Source organism: Gallinula chloropus (genome assembly GCF_964237585.1).
Source record: "Gallinula chloropus genome assembly, chromosome: Z".
Lineage (NCBI taxonomy): Eukaryota > Metazoa > Chordata > Aves > Gruiformes > Rallidae > Gallinula > Gallinula chloropus.
In genome coordinates, this window is record NC_140089.1 from 50,386,661 (window position 1) to 50,402,739 (window position 16,079).

At 38.4% G+C, this 16,079-nt stretch overlaps 1 protein-coding gene across 1 annotated transcript in view; it reads right to left on the reverse strand.

Annotated features, from left to right (window-relative positions):
• The window catches only part of LNPEP (leucyl and cystinyl aminopeptidase), a 31,425-nt gene extending 18,231 nt beyond the window's left edge, over nucleotides 1-13,194 (reverse strand). Inside the window, exons 1-5 of the mRNA XM_084278733.1 lie at nucleotides 12,356-13,194; nucleotides 5,460-5,598; nucleotides 2,634-2,765; nucleotides 1,070-1,190; nucleotides 275-429 (exon numbers count right to left, since the gene is read on the reverse strand). Coding sequence (XP_084134859.1) covers nucleotides 275-429; nucleotides 1,070-1,190; nucleotides 2,634-2,765; nucleotides 5,460-5,598; nucleotides 12,356-13,173 — 1,365 coding nt within the window. The 5' untranslated portion in view covers nucleotides 13,174-13,194. The remainder of the gene's footprint in view (nucleotides 1-274; nucleotides 430-1,069; nucleotides 1,191-2,633; nucleotides 2,766-5,459; nucleotides 5,599-12,355) is intronic.
• Between the last annotated feature and the right edge of the window lie 2,885 nt (nucleotides 13,195-16,079).

Here is a 16,079-nt window from a genome sequence, read left to right on the forward strand (position 1 = left end):
AGTACAGTAACAATCCATCCATCCTTAGCTTTATTTTGTGACAAAATCATGCCCGTTCACAACACAGTAATGGTTTTGCATGAACAGCTGCCTAACTGCATCATGACAGATTTGCACTCTACCTCTTGTACAGGAGAAAATATACCTGCAGGTATCCTGAACAATGCACAACCCAGTCACAGTGAGGGCAGGGCTGAGTTTAAGGACAGAACCGTATTTACAAAAAAATAAGAGAACCCACCACATTTAAACAATGACCTCCCCAGTGTAGTACCTGATGGGCAAGCTCATGTGCTATCACTGCAGTTATTAACTTTTTATCCCTTGCTGAAGAAGTATTATTGTCAAACAAGAGTGTTGTTTCTCTGAATGTGATCAAGCCCCAGTTTTCCATTGCACCAGACTGAAAATCAGGAATTGCTACCAGATCTGGAAAAGATTTGAAAGTAGCTTTTGAAAACTGCCAGTTAAAACAAATTCTGCATTTCAAGTCTACCTCTTGCATTATGTAATCCCTAAAAACCTTTTTGTTTAAATCCCGTAGTGTAGACAGATCTCAGAAGCCACATAGATTTACAGACATGTTTCTCTAGGACTGGTCTTACACAAACAACTGAAAGCAATACACAGACACTGCCTATAGATCTTGCATGCACACAATAAGGAAATGGAGCTGCCTCTGTTGAATGTAATGCCCTAGAAGACTACTTTTCATTATCTTTCCAGTAAAACTCATACACGTAGAGAAGTCAGGCTGCAGATCATGCACTGGTGAACATGGTTCACAGACTAAGAATTCTACATCTCCCTACATTGTGTTAAATTTACACTGAATTATTTCTTTGTTGTTATGTACAAGCAATTAAAAGCTCAGAAAAAAATTACAGCTTGGTAATCACTTAACATTTCTACTTAGACATTTAATGAATTTTTAAAATAATATTTGGGGAACTTTATCAAACAGATGTTTTATGCTATCTCTCTTTTTTTTAAGCACACCTTTTCAGAACACAAGTTCCCCTCCATTTCCCGTTTATTGTTCTACTTAAAAATGTTCAAAAGAACTTACCTAATTTTTGAAGAGGGTAGGTTATTGAAAAGTAGTTTTGATAAAATTCTAGAAGTTTCACTGCAGTGTTTAGGGCATACCCAACTTGGTTTAGATGCTGTGGCATGGCATACACAGATACCTAGTCCAAACAGAAAAGAGGAAACATTTTGAAATACATAGCTACAAAAGTATTAGAAGTGAAAGATGAGCTGGCAGAAGTTACTGAAACAGGATATATGTTTTTTGGAGCAAGCACACACATAAATTACAAACACGAGTTATGAAGCTGCCAGTGAAGAGTTAGGTTTTTTCTACAGCTTGTTCACTAGTCAAAATACTGACAGACTATCCAGTTGACCAATGTATATTCAAGGCTGACACCTTTAAGGAGGGTGTTCAAGAAGGATCTACAAAAATGCAAATAAATCCATTTCCTTTTTTACTTCCTCATAAATTAATAAGTGACCCTCCTTGCATACTCCAATTAACCTAGAAGTTTATGCTATCAGTATGATAAATGGTTTCACCAGAATACAGTTCAAACATAAACCAGAATAGCAGCTATAACGACAAAAAAAAAGGGGGGTGGGAAAAAAGAGGTTGTGGTCTAACTTTTCAGGTTAGACAAAACAGTCTGTCCTATTCATCTCATCTATAAGTAAAGATTTGTCCAATTCAGAAACAAAGCCTATTGCCAGTATCTTTACTTTTGTATACTGGATTAAAGAGAAGACAGTTTCTCCTCCTGTAGTGCCAGTAGAACTAATCCTTCTGGCTCCTTATAGGCAGGTATTGGCACTTCTGACATTTCATCACAAAAGGGCAGTTCCTGCCAGAAAGTCATGAAAATTTTTGCTCATTTGCAACTCCTATAATAAGAGTAAGGAGCATCTCCCAATATCACCATGTTTTTTTCTTTAGCTACTTAAATTGCACATGGTGTAGGTACTGCCTGTTGACCTTGCAAGCCATTACCTGTGAAGGGTGAAGATCAAACAGGGCTAACTGTTTGACTTCTGGAACCTTCAGAAACACAAAAACTCCACAGTGGAATGATTTGTGTTCAAGTAACTTGATGCAGACTTAAAGTGAGTCTAAATTTCCTTTCTGCAGGGGATGGCTTTCTTTAGGTAGGTTATCTTTGCTGGTATAGAACATATTTGCAACACAGCTTGAAATAGTATGTAAACTTGTCTGGGAACTCTAAGCTCCTGTACACCATCTGAACAACTGGTTTGCATGACATTGCTCCGTTGCAGATGAAACATTAAAAGTAAAAGTTTAATGCTTCCAGCTCTGAAAGCTTCTAGGAATTCTACATTTTTAAATTTCCACGGTTAATCAAATCTAATGCTGAGTCTCTTGCTGTAAAATTCTTCTAAATGTGTTATAAGCCCTGAAGCTTGTCCAATTTATAGCATGTTTTTCGCCTTCAATCTATGATGAATATAATAAAGTGAAGAAAATAAATAAATTTAAAAGAGACAGAGATTGCTTATTTTGGGGGATTTTTTTTAGTTTGCTTTGGTTAGCTTGTTGGCTTGTGAGAGGTGAGGGAGAACTTAAAGTAGAACAAACATACCAGACTGTTATTAGTTTCCCTACTGATGTTTTTCAAGTCTGCAACAACAAAGGCTACTAGGTAGGTGCTCATCTTCAAACTCACAATAAACTCATCTTGAACAATTCCATCTGTCACAGGTGTAGTGGCTTTCTGCCGGTAACCAGAAAACATTGTTATTAATGCAGATGAAAGAACACTAAAACATGCAAGGAATCAATGTTACATCAAAGAAGTACTTCATTCAACAGTTATAAAGAAAATTGCAGAACATCTTTATATTTTGGTTATGTTTCAGTGGGATATAGGCTTCTCACAACTCACTCATGGTGTAGTAAGACTTAAGGAGACATGGAACATTTAAGCCTGTACACCCAAAAGTTATTTGTCAAGCTTGTATTACGCAGTATTACCAGGCAACTGCATTATTGTAGAAGCCACTGATTAAATTTAGTTCACACTTCAAGCCCCAGTATAGTTCAAAGTCAATATAAAGTTTAGCATTAATTCAAAAGAGCTTTAAGCTAGATCAGAAACACAGTTCAGCGTAGCCTACTAAAAATACTGGAAGTATTTATTGCATGATCTCATGCAATTTTGCCTTCCCATAAGCCTCTTCAAAACTAGGCAACCAGATATATTCATTATTTTAAATCAACAGAACAAAAAAACCCTCCCACACACATACCCTTACACTTCAAAAGAGATTGCTTATAAATAAATGTAGAAAACCTAAAGTTCCATTTAATTCAAAGCAAAACCATGTTCACCTTAAACACATACTAACAAAATAACCGTCTGCCTAGACATCCGAAGTAAGATAGCACGGTGTATCTTAAATTACTGTTAGTGCAAAAGTTTTTATTTAATATTAGTCCTGGGAAGGCATGCTAAAAATACTGTTCTGTATAGTTCTTCAAAAATATGAATTACATAAAGTGAAATGTTTAAAACCACTGTAATGCACAACAGTAAATGTCTGCAGACACTGATGGCAGTTCTTGTGCTACCTGAAACTCCATAGATAATTTTTATTCCAGAGAACACAGATGTTTAAAAATCAGCAAAAGTAACAATGGTTTTAAACAAGATCATTTCAGATCAGACAGTGATTTAACATTTAAGCACCACTGAAAATTTAACTGTTGGCCTTAAAAAGGAAAAATTTTAAACCTGAAGACACAAATTAATAAAGTAACATAGTCTGACCACTGCATATGAACAGAAGGCCTTCAGTGAATTCATACATTTCTGCCTTCAGAAACCCCTTTGGCAGAGGGATTGGACTAAACGATCTCCGGAGGTCCCCTCCAACCCTTATCCTTCTGTGATTCTGTTTCACATCTGGAAGCTTTCTCAAATCTTTATCAATCATACAGAAGATGTAACAACCAATTTTTAAAACAGAGATAGAAACAATAGAAGGAAACAATGATTACATTTTTAATATGCTTTTAAACACATTCTCACTATAACAAATTCAGTGTAAAGAGACAAAAAGAAGACAAACAGGAAGTCCTGTGTAAAGTGTCTGAGACCAAGAACAAATGTAGCAAGACATAGAAGGTGGGTTAAAAAGCACAGAACCAGATGATGGGAAAGCCTGACAATATGGGAAGGAAGGAGGAATCTCAGCTGAAAAAAACACAGGACCTTCTATCTACAGCATCTATAGTTAACTGAGCAGAAGACATGGAGTATGCAAGGCAGAAGAAGAAGAAGCAGATCTGAAGGTAATTCAAGTGGTATGACAAACAGTATCAGGAATCAAAACACCAGAAAGAGATGCAAGAGAGGCATTACATATTTTAAAAGGGAATTCATGATGCAGGAGTTGTGCAAGTCACTGGAAGAACAATTCTGTGCATAAGAAAAAGATAAGGTTTCTAAGCAATATGGGTACAGCCAAACAGTGTACATCTAATGTGACCACTAGGGGAAATGTTTTAGAAAGTGTGCAATACCAACCCATTTCTCACTGCACATAGAACAGGAACAAGGTCACATCTCTCAAATGTTCATATTTCAGAATGGCTTCCTATCTCCTTGAAAAATGAGCAATGCAATGAATGCTACTCTACAGCAAGAAAGGCTAGAAACTGAAATGTAAATGGGCCCTGAAGTATGGAGAAAGAGATGCATTTAATGACCTTGCAGTAAAGGCAGCTTATCAGTACGTTTTCTCCATGTAGATGATACCTCATTGTACACCCACATCAAGTACACAACTTTAGTATCCACAGAGGGACCCTTTCAGTGTTTCACCACCCTCATGAAGAACTTCCTAATGTCTAACCTAAACCTAGCCTGCTCTAGTTTAAAACCATTGCCCCTCGTCCTATCACTGCATGCTCTTACAAAACAGCCCCTCCCCATCTTTCCTGTAGGTCCACTTCAGGTACTGTAATGCTGCTATAAGGTCTCCCCCAAGTCTTCTCTTCTCCAGGCTGAGCAAGTCCAACTCTCTCATTCTGTCTTCACTGGACAGGTGCTCCAGCCTTCTGATTGCATTGGTGAAGAAAACTCACAAGAGAATCTTAAATGCTGTTGAGATTGATGTAGCCAACAACAGACTTGCAAAATAGTGACCCATTTAAATTCAACAGGAATCCCTCCCATAGCCATTAAAATATCCCCAGAATAACACCCTGCACTGTGCTGTACACATAACTTGTTTTCTCTATAATAAAAGAACTTTCATCAAAAACTAAGTAAAGTCAAACGCTTTATAGCTTATCCATCCAAGTCAATCTGCTGGACATTAATGCAACAAAAACACAGTGCAAAGCACTTAAACAGATTGCCTAGGTAGCAGCTCTACTAAAATTCCTCTACAAAAGAAGGTACCTTTGGCATATTTGACAGAGTGAAAAGCTTCTCATCTCTTTTGATCTTGATTAAAAATGTAGCTTTAAATGCTGGTTCATCAAAGCATGGAAAAGCTGACCTTGCTGCCAGAGGTTCAAACTGAGTTGCTGCAAACCACCTAATGAGACAAGAAGCGCAAATTAAGAATGATGAAACTGGTAAATGTTAATTTACTTATGACAGAACAGTTATATTCCCAGCAAGCGTTGTAACCTCTGGTTATAGAAGTTTTCTCAATGGCAGATGACAGGGTTGGCCTGGTCAGAATAAATATTTCATTAACATAAATTTGGGTTTTTTTAAAAATCAACAAAAGGTATTTATATTTGGACTAATCTGTGTGTCTGTTTTTGCTTTCTTAACAAACAATACATCTGGAATAACACAATTAACAGAAGAAGCACAAAACTATAAACCAGACAGCTTTTTACAAAAAGGAAGTTGAAAAATTAAATTAGTGAGCGTGCCCATTAAATGAAGTTTTGGAACCTCAGCAACAGAAGAGACTACGAGGAAGACTTCTGATCTAATCATCATGCTTCCTCCTGCAGATGCTCCCACAGTGCATATAGCTGTACACCTGCTCCCCTTGCTGGCTAGTGCATGGATTCTGGGTAAATTCAGGCAGACTCTTGTCTCTAATCCAACAGCAAGTAATACCACAAGAGAGCTTCTCAGATGTCTGTATTACCTCCACACTGTTTGAATTCTAACTAGCTGCAGAAATGACAGCTTTTCCTAAAAAGCTCCTCTGCTTATATTGTCCTTGTGCAAGACAATTTGAAGAGCTCAACAATGAGTTTACAGATTTGAGTCTTGTATTTACTCTGCTTTGGCGGGGGGGTTGGACCTGATGATCTCTCGAGGTCCCTTCCAACCCCTACAATTCTGTGATTTACTGGAGCTGAACAGCAGAGAAACAGAGTTCACGCTGCTTTTTTTTAAAACCTGTGCCAAGCTACCTGCAAGTGTTTGGGGTTTTCCTTTTCTTTTACACCATGACTCCAACACGTTTGGACTTACACGTTTTCTGAGGAGGTACAGTGCTGGTAATTCCTAAGACTAATCTCTATGCTGCTTTTGATTTCTTACACTTCTCATGATTGACAGGAATGAAGTTGGGGCAGTAAGTTTCTTTTACTTTTTTTCCTTCACTCCAAGATTTTACAGGAGAGACAAACAATAAAGAATCAGTCTGCATAAAAATATAAATAAGACCCAACATTTTTGTGTGTCTGGAAGCAGTGAGTTATTTTGCCATTTGATAATTTTAAAACATATTAATGTTTTTGTTGCAATATAATAAATCCTCAAAAAGAAAATAAAACTAAACTAGGAGAAAAAATATCTTGTTGTAAAAGCAGCTTGATACATTGTGTATTGTACAGAAAATGCAATAGTGACAGAGGTTGTCAAATTAGCCTACATTTGTAAAATCACTGACACTAAGCATCAAAAGACACAATCCCTGGAAATAAAAGAGGCAGTCAAGGCAATCGGGAATAATATCACCAAAGAGTTATCTGAAAATAAAATACTGAAAAGCATGTAAGTGAAAGCATGTGCTACATCCTGCTCCTGAAAAGCATGTAGCATTGGCTGAAGGGGGACAAAAACCTGAGAATCGTAAGATCACAGAATCATACAATGGTTTGGGTTGCAAAGAACCTCAAAGACCACCTAGTTCCAAACTCCCTACCATGAGCAGGGACACCCTCCGTAAGAACAGGTTTAGGCAAAGTCTCATCCAACCTGGCCTTGAACTCCTCCACAGAGGGGCCAGCTACAGCTTCTTCAGTAAAGGTTTTCCTGATGTCTAATCTGAATCTACTCTTTTAATTCAAACCCAGTACTCCTTGTCCTAACACTTGATAAACAGTCCCTCTCCAGTTTTCCTGTAAGTCCCCTTTAGATACCAGAAGACTGCAATAAAGTCTCCCCAGAGCCTTCTCTTCTCCAGGCTGAACAAGCCCAACTTTCTCAGACTCTTTCATAGGAGAGGTGCTCCAGCCCTCTGATCATCTTTGTGCCCCTCCTCCAGAGTTGTTCCAACAACTCAGTATCTTTCTTGTACTGGGAATTGCAGAGTTGGATGCAGTACACCAGATGGGGTCTTACCAGAGGTGACTCACCTCCCCTGACCTGCTGTTCACATAGGTTTTGATGCAGCCCAGGACATGGATGACTTTCTGGATGACAAGTGTGCACTGCTGGATCAATTTGAGCTTTACATCAATCAAACCCCCCAAGTCCTTCTCCTTAGGGCTACTCTGCACTCATTCTCTGCCCAGTCTGTAGTTGTGCTTGGGACTGTTCAAGAACACCTAAGTAATCTGAAGGTGCACAAGTCCATGGGGCCTGATGAGGTGCACCTGCATGTCCTGAAAGAACTGGCGGATCAAGTGCAAAATCTCTCTCCATCATATTTGAGTGGTCCTGGCAATCTGGTGAAGTCCCCACTGACTGGAAAAAGAGAAATATAACCCCCATTTTTAACAAGTGGAAGCAGGAAAACCTGGGTAACTACGGGCTGGTCAGTCTCACTTCTGTGCCTGGCAAGATCATGGAGCAGATCCTCCTGGAATCTATGCTTGGGCACATAGAAAGTAAAGAGGTGATTTGGCACAGCCAGCACAGTTTCACTAAGGGCAAATTGCGCCTGAAAAATCTCTTGGCCTTTTATGATGGAGTAACAGAGATGGTGGACAAGAGATGTTCATCATCTTCCTGTAATTGTGCAAGGCCTTCGACACTGTCCAGCACAACATCCTCGTCTCTAAATTGGAGAGACATGATTTCGACAGATGGACCACTCAATGAGTAAGGAACTGGCTGGATGGTTGCACTCAAAAGCTGCCGTCTGTGGCTCAGTGTTCACAAAGAGGATCTGCTCCATGATCTTGCCAGGCACAGGGGTGAGACCGACTAGCTTGTAGTTCCATGGGTCTTCCGTATTTCACTTTTTCCAAAGTGGAGTATGTTTCCCCTTTCCCACTTTGTGGGAACTCCACCAGACTGACATGACTTCTTAACTATGATGGAGAGCTGCTTAGCCTCTAGATCCACCAGTTCCTTCAGGACCCGCAGATGTAACTCATCAGGTCCCATGGACTTGTGCATCCTCAGGCTCTTTACATGTTCTTGAACTTCACCTTCTCCTGCACTAGGTGGGTCATCATTCTCTCAGTCCATGCCTTTGCCTTCTGTGTCCTTGTCAGTGTGACTAGAACCCCTGAAACAAAAAAATTTGTGGAGTACCTCAGCCTTCTCCAAATCCTGGGTAAACAGGTGTCTTAATTCTTTTATCACTCATGTTGTTTTTGTTCTTGATGTCACTGGCCAGGCTTAATTCTATCATGGCTTTAGCTTTCCTAATCTTATCACTAGCTGCTCAGACAACTCCTCTGTATTTCTCCCAGGCTACCAGCCCTTGCTTCCACCCTCTGTGAGCGTCCTTTTTGCATTTGAGTTTGCACAGGAGATCCTTGTTCATCAATGCAGGCTCCCCAGCATTATTATCTGACTTACTCTTTGCTGGGATGCCTCGCTCCTTAACTTGGAGGAGGTGATCCCTGAATGTTAGCCAGCTGTCTTGGGCTCCTTTTCCCTCCAGGGCTTTGTCCCATGGTGTTCTATGAAGGTCCCTGAAGAGGACAAAGTCTGCCCTCCTCAAGTTCAGGGTAGTGAGCTTGCTGTGAGCCCTCCTTGCTACCTTGAGGAACTTGAAATTAACCATTTCATGATTACTGCAGGAAAGATTGTCCTTGAGATTCACATGCTTTACCAATCCCTCCTTGCTGGTAAGCATGAGGTCTAGCACAGCACCTCTCCCTGTCCGCTCCTCATCATTTGGAAGAGGAAGCGGTCATCAGCACACTCCAGGAACTTGCTGGATTTCTTGTGTGTTGTTTCTGCTGTGTGCTCCCTCCAACAGATGTCAGGGTGGTCGAAGTTCCCAGTGAGGACCAGGGCTTTTGAACATAAGCCTGTTCCTATCTGTCAATAAAGGGACTCATCCACTTGGTCTCCTTGGTTATTTGGGCTGTAGCAGATCCCTGCTATAATGTCCCCTCTTTCTGCACTTCCTTTAATCGTGACCCATAAACTTTTCAGTCAGCTCACCATGCATGCCCAGACGGAGCTCCATCCAATTCAGCTGGTCACTGACACAGAGGGCAACATCCCTGCCTCATCTTCCCTGCCTGTCCTTCATAAAGGGCCTGTATCCTTTCATCTCAACAGCCCAGTCATAGGAACCATCCCGCGTCTCCATGAGGCCAATAAGATCACAATCCTGCAGGCATGTGTATGTCTCTAACTATTCTTGTTAGTTCTCCATGCCACATGCATTTACACAGAGGCATTTCAGTTGGGCCCCTGATGAAGGTGACTGTCTGGCTGAAGAGGTTGGAATTCCTTTGAGGTATTTTACAATTGTTTCCCTGCTGGATCCTATTACCTCAGGAGCTCCTGGCTCATCTCTGGTAGACTCCAAGTGTGCTGTGATATGTCCAATGGGCCTCTGAGTAACAGGCTGAGGGCCCTCCAACCATGGCATGTTATCACTCATCTTGTCACAGGCAAGCCTGATACTATCCCACTCCTGCTTCAAGCCTAGTTTAAAACTTACTGACAAATAGTCTTTTCACTCTGTGAACACTGTCTTTCTAATACACTAAATGCAAAGAGAAAACTAAGCTTCAGAATAGAAAAGTAAAAAATTATTTAAGTAATTTTTGCCTTCTACATTTTCTGTATTCTTACTCCCACTTATTTAATGGTAATGCATGCTATTAATGTTTGTGAAGCTACTTAGCTTTATTTAACTTCATCATGTGGTTTTCTGACGGATCTACAACCTTCGTGATTCCCTGTTATCCAATGCCTTCCACAACAGGAAGACAACTTGTCACATTTTAGTTATATTGATAGAATCCAGAAATATTATCATCAGATTCACAAGTGGCAATATATTGCCATATTTCTAATGATCATGCATACACTGGCACTTTTTAGTATATGCTTAAGAACAGCCCTTTCATGAGAGGCTTATAAACAGCACTCTACCTGGGGGATCTGAACAGTAACCTACTCTTGTACCTCAGTAAAATACACACACACCTTCATCAGAGATACAGGTAAACTGAAACAGATCACTAATCCTTTAACTCTAGTTTATTTCTTAGAATTTTTGATCTCTTAAAGAAAGCCCATTGAACTACCTCACATGAGGACCAACATGGGAGTAAAAAGGATACAGTTCCTGCCTTATCTCAGTTGCTGATGAGTTCAAGAACCCACTCAGTATTCTACAGTTCCATTGAATGCACCAGATTTTTTCATATATTTGAAAACAACTGTTGCAGCTAACGTATCTTCTTGTACACTTTAGCGCTATGTCATAGAATCATGAAGATCTAAATAAAGGGAGTTTTGAAGGCAAACTGTGATTAAACTTTATAAAAATAAACAAGTTTTGTTTTAATATATCTGTTATTAATACTTAGAGACACTGGCTTTTTGTTTAGAAAATAGAGTAGAAATACAACTTTCTTATGTCATGCAACTTCCTAAAAGTCTATGAAATCATCTTTACACTGAATATGTTGTTGTGTCTATTTTTTTTAAAAGATGAGCTATATCACTGAGGGACTTAATAATTCAAATATCAGCAGCATATAGTTATCAGATGAAAAAATATGTCTACGTTCTCAACACTTCTGTTTTGTTCTTCCAGCAGTCTTACTGAAAAGGTTTTCAATGGTTCAATGAAGGGTATTTAAGTAACTGAAAGGAAACAAAATCTCCACATGATCCTCTTCCCAGAACAAAATTTTTACATTGACATGTTGTCAAAGGTTGGGTTGATGTTCCTAATTGTAAGTTCTGTCTCTCCCTTTCAGGAAACAAAATCTCCTTATTAATATTTTGGAATTTTCCATACAAATTCTCTGGTGTTGCAAAGATTTGTAACACTGATAACATTTTATTGTTTTTTTTCCTTTACCTTGCATTTAACTTCTTTTTTTAAAGCATGAGATTTTAGCATCTCTTAGCACAAGCTCATAAGTGTTTTATGTCCTTATTTAGTAACTGTTTTGTCGTTATATCAAATCTACTTTCCTGTCAGCTTACCCTGGACTGACCCATACTGCTCTTTCCATCTTTATTTATTGCACCACTCTGTTTTTAGAAAACCTGTGTAGATAATTATGTGTAAAATTATTATGTGCCAACAAAGGTATAAACACTCATGTACATAACCACTGGAAGGCACATTTTAAATGGGTGGTGGTGAATGGCAATTTCATTAATATTCTTGGTAAAAAAAGCACAGATTTACCCTTTTTATAACTGAGTGTGAAATTTTCCTTCTTCCAGTCACTGGACTTTGCCTGACTGCCATGCCTTTACAAATATGATGAGAATGGCTTGTCAACTACATCTGCCAGTTCCTTCAGGACTGTGGGATGAATCTCATGTATGTTCCTGTTCTTTAGATGGTCTCAAACATGGCCTTCACCTACAATGCTGAGACACAACCCAGACCCTGCCTTGAGACTCAGTGATTCAAGAGATGTGGGAAGATTGCTCAACAGAGAAACTAAAAATTAAACAAACAAAAAGCTACACTGCATATACCTACAACAACTATAATGTAGTACATTTATCTGATGAAGAGGCTGCCCTAACTTAATGAACTCATCCATGAAAGGCATTTTTCAGGTAGAATAATCAAGATATTAAATATCTATTTTGATCAACATTAAATCACTTGTACGAAACATCCAACAGAAAAAGCAACCCTTGTTATTTCCATTATCAAAACACAACCTAGAAGTGACAGAAGAGAGAAACTGCATTTGTGGGCCTACCTTTGTGTAGAATTCTCATCCTTGTAGGAAATTTTGTAAAAGCCATAATAGGTATCTGATAAATTAGATGAATACTCTATGTAGACAGTATAATTCTGCCCTACAAGGAGAGCCTCAGGAGCCATGACTGCAATCTGGTCATGCAATGGATATTCCAGGAACTCAACTTCCTTTGACTGATGCCCTCCTGCTGAAGTAATGGTTACGTTGGTGATATTAAGTCCTGAGCTGTGAAGTATGATCTTCCAAGTTACCTGAACAATGTTAACCACTATCTTTACAGAGCCTGAAAATGTCAATGTAGTTAGGTTTGGCTGCAGGACAAGATCATAATGCAGTGGTACAACATCAGAAGGAAGTCTAATTTTTGCCCATGGAAACAGTTTTCCATTGGTTGCCAAAGGGTATATTAGTTCCATTGTATGATTTTTTTTATGGCAGCCTTCCTTTGTAAAGGTACATGTAGGAAGAAGATAAATTGCCAGTATTAATGAAACTACAATCGCAAAAACAGCTGTGCAAACCACCACAGCCCTTATAGACAACAATGAACATGATCCATTTGGATTTTGTCTATAGACAGACATGTTATTCCGGAGACCAGAGCTTCTGTTCATAAAGGACATCCCCAACAGTTTTGCTGATGACTCATAATCTTCTTCGTCATCATCCATTTCATGCTCTCCAAGGCCACGCACCAAGAGCCGTGAGCTCCTTGGCTCATATTCCACTTCATCAGGCTCCAGGGGATGTAAACAAGGTTCTTTTGCCAAGTCAACCACATCGGGCTCTTCTTCAAACATACTGTTTTCAATCATGTTCCTGGGTAACTGAATTTGATCTGAAAAATAAAAGACCATGTGTTACACGATAAACAAAAGGCATGATTACAATGCCTCAGTGATAGCTTACTGAATTACAGAATGTAAAATACTTATGTAGCACAAATGATCAAGGGTTCTTCAATTTTCTCTCTCCGGTTTGTTTCCAGAAAACATTTATATACTTTCCTGACTCCTGTAATTTTTTTGTTTAGTATGTTCAATCACACATCTTGCCCATAACTAGAGATCAAGTATATCACTGTATGGTTCTCCCTGTTCATTGATGTCAGGGTCTTGACTACATTTCCTCTACCCCAGTAAACTGTATTTATATTCAACTAAATTGGATATGATAGAATATCCTTTACATTGCAGGGTAAAGCACAGGTAGCCAATACCTAGAGGTGTTTCTGAACAGGCTAGTTAATGAGTTCTTTATAGGGGAGAAAAATCTGCCAATATACTGGCAGCTACAAAAATTAAAAATCCATTTTTTAAACTTCCTTTTTCATACACAACCCCAAAATAAAAAATAATATTAAAAATATTTCTCACATAAAAATGGTAGTAAAAAATTACAATTCTAATTGACATCTTCCTTTAAAATCTAGTTTATATAAGCCTTGAAATAATCCATACAAGTAAGAAGTTAAAACAGTGCAAATCAGTCTCTTTGTATCCATAAAATTTGTGTAACAGATCACTGAAGAACTGAAATTTGTACCAAATTTTAAAAGCATATTCTCATATTTTACATGCAGTTATATTTTAATCAAACTTCTGGCCATGTCTGTAACCGTTTATATAAAAGTTTATTTTTCAGCTACCCTGCTCATCAGAAACTGCAAAAAATTAGAACACTGCTAGGAAAGAAAAAATAGGGAATGGGACATGGACACCCTAAAAGTAGGTAACTTAGGAGCAAGGAACATTTTTTCATTCTGTATTTCATCAAAAGCACTATAAACAACATGGAAAGAATGTGTATAGGCTTTTGTTAGGATACCACTGAGCTGCTCAGAGAACAAAACAATTCATATGGAAAAGCAGTCTTATGGAGATTTCTCTCGCAAAAAGCCAATGAGATCTCATTACCAACTTTACAGAGCCTTGAAATTACAGTTAATTTGAATTAGTCCCCTGTGACAGTTTCTTTGTAGGGGACTAGACAAAGCTTTTGTCCATTTGCAATACTTCAAAAATTAAGCTATTTCTCTCAGACATAAAGGTCTACTGCAAACTGAACAGTAATCACATGATAACTCTATCTGCCACATTCAGTATTTCCAGAATGAGAAAGATAAAGTTTTTCTTTGGATCTAAACTTACCAAAAAGTAGGTTGATTTCTATTAATTTCTGACAAGAATGTATATTTTTGTCAACCTGTATACAGCTTAGTGTATCGGTGCACCTGTAATACATTACTGATTTTATCTATATTGTTAAATTCCCATCTAATAATAATATTAAAGAGAAAGAAATTACATTAATGATTTCAGGAATATAATTATATATAGGTCTGATAGGACTTAAAATATTGAAACCGACTAATGGAAGATATTTGGAGTGTGGAGATTTGTGGTTTAGTAGTATTAGGGTTTTTTTTTTAAAACAGATTTCTATATGGATGAAATTCTCAAAGGTGAAAATGAAAAATCTTAAAGAAAAGATGGCAAGAATCTTTTCAATCCAGATATCCCAAACTCCTCAACATTTACACTAAAATATATCAAGACTGTTTCAAGGTCGCAAACTCAAAGAACTGTAACACTATTGTGTCAGTAGCCATAACACTGAAAAAGATGGAGCAAGAATTTTTATTCTAGCCCATGTTCTACCATGCTTTTCTCTTTGAGTGATATCTGTGTATCAAACCTCTGATAACATGCCTGACACTTATTTCAGTTAGACAGACTATTCAGACACCTTCAAAACAAACAATAGTTTGCTGAATCAGCACTTTGCATCTCTAACAAAAAACTACTGCATTACTGTAAAAAAGACCAACCTTGAACATTTTTTCTGCAAACACTTTAAAATAAGAAAATAAAAAACCCTATCTCACAAAAGTCAGTAAGAAGAAGGTGCACAAGCATATAGAGATGGATGAAACCAAGAAGTTTGCTGGTATTTTGATCTACCTGCTCACCCTTTGTCCTTTTGTAAACATGCTGCTGACTAGGAAAATAAGATCATAGGGAAATAGAATATCTGAGGTTGGAATTGACTCATGGAGATCATCTACTTCAACATCCAGGCAAAAGCAGCTTCTAAAACTTTCTGTCCTTGTAACATTTGCCAATACAGTGTGCATGCTCAAGCCTTAAGGCTGTGGTTGCCGTTCAGTGGTCCAGCACTATGGTCTCTACACTGGATCATGTACACTTGTATATCAGACTGTAGTCCTTACAGTGTAAGCTAAGAGGACAGAAAGCTAATTTACACATGAAAACACACAGATAAACTAGTGGAGAAAAATAAGTGGAAAGCCCAAGTATTGTGCAATGGATGTTCTTTTACAATTCCTCCACCAAACAGTTGTTTATCAAAATTTCACTAACTACTTCTAGCAGATTCTTCTCACTCTCTCAGCTGATTCCTTCTCTAATCTGCTGGCTAGCAAAAGTCAAATTTGAAAACCCACACAAGTCCAAATTTCTTCAAATTCAGTACAATCCCACTCCAAAACAACCAGCTGCTGGTGGAAGACAACCAAATCAGTATCTGATATATAGAAAAGGAAGACTCACATCTTAACCACTCCAAAAGGTAGCAGCCAATCAGTACACAGCTCCAAACTCAGCCATGGCATGTGCTGCTGCATGGCAGGCAAAAGAGGTAGAAGACAGGGGAGGCACTGCAGAGGGAAGGAGGAGAAAGAGAAAGAGCATAAATCCAG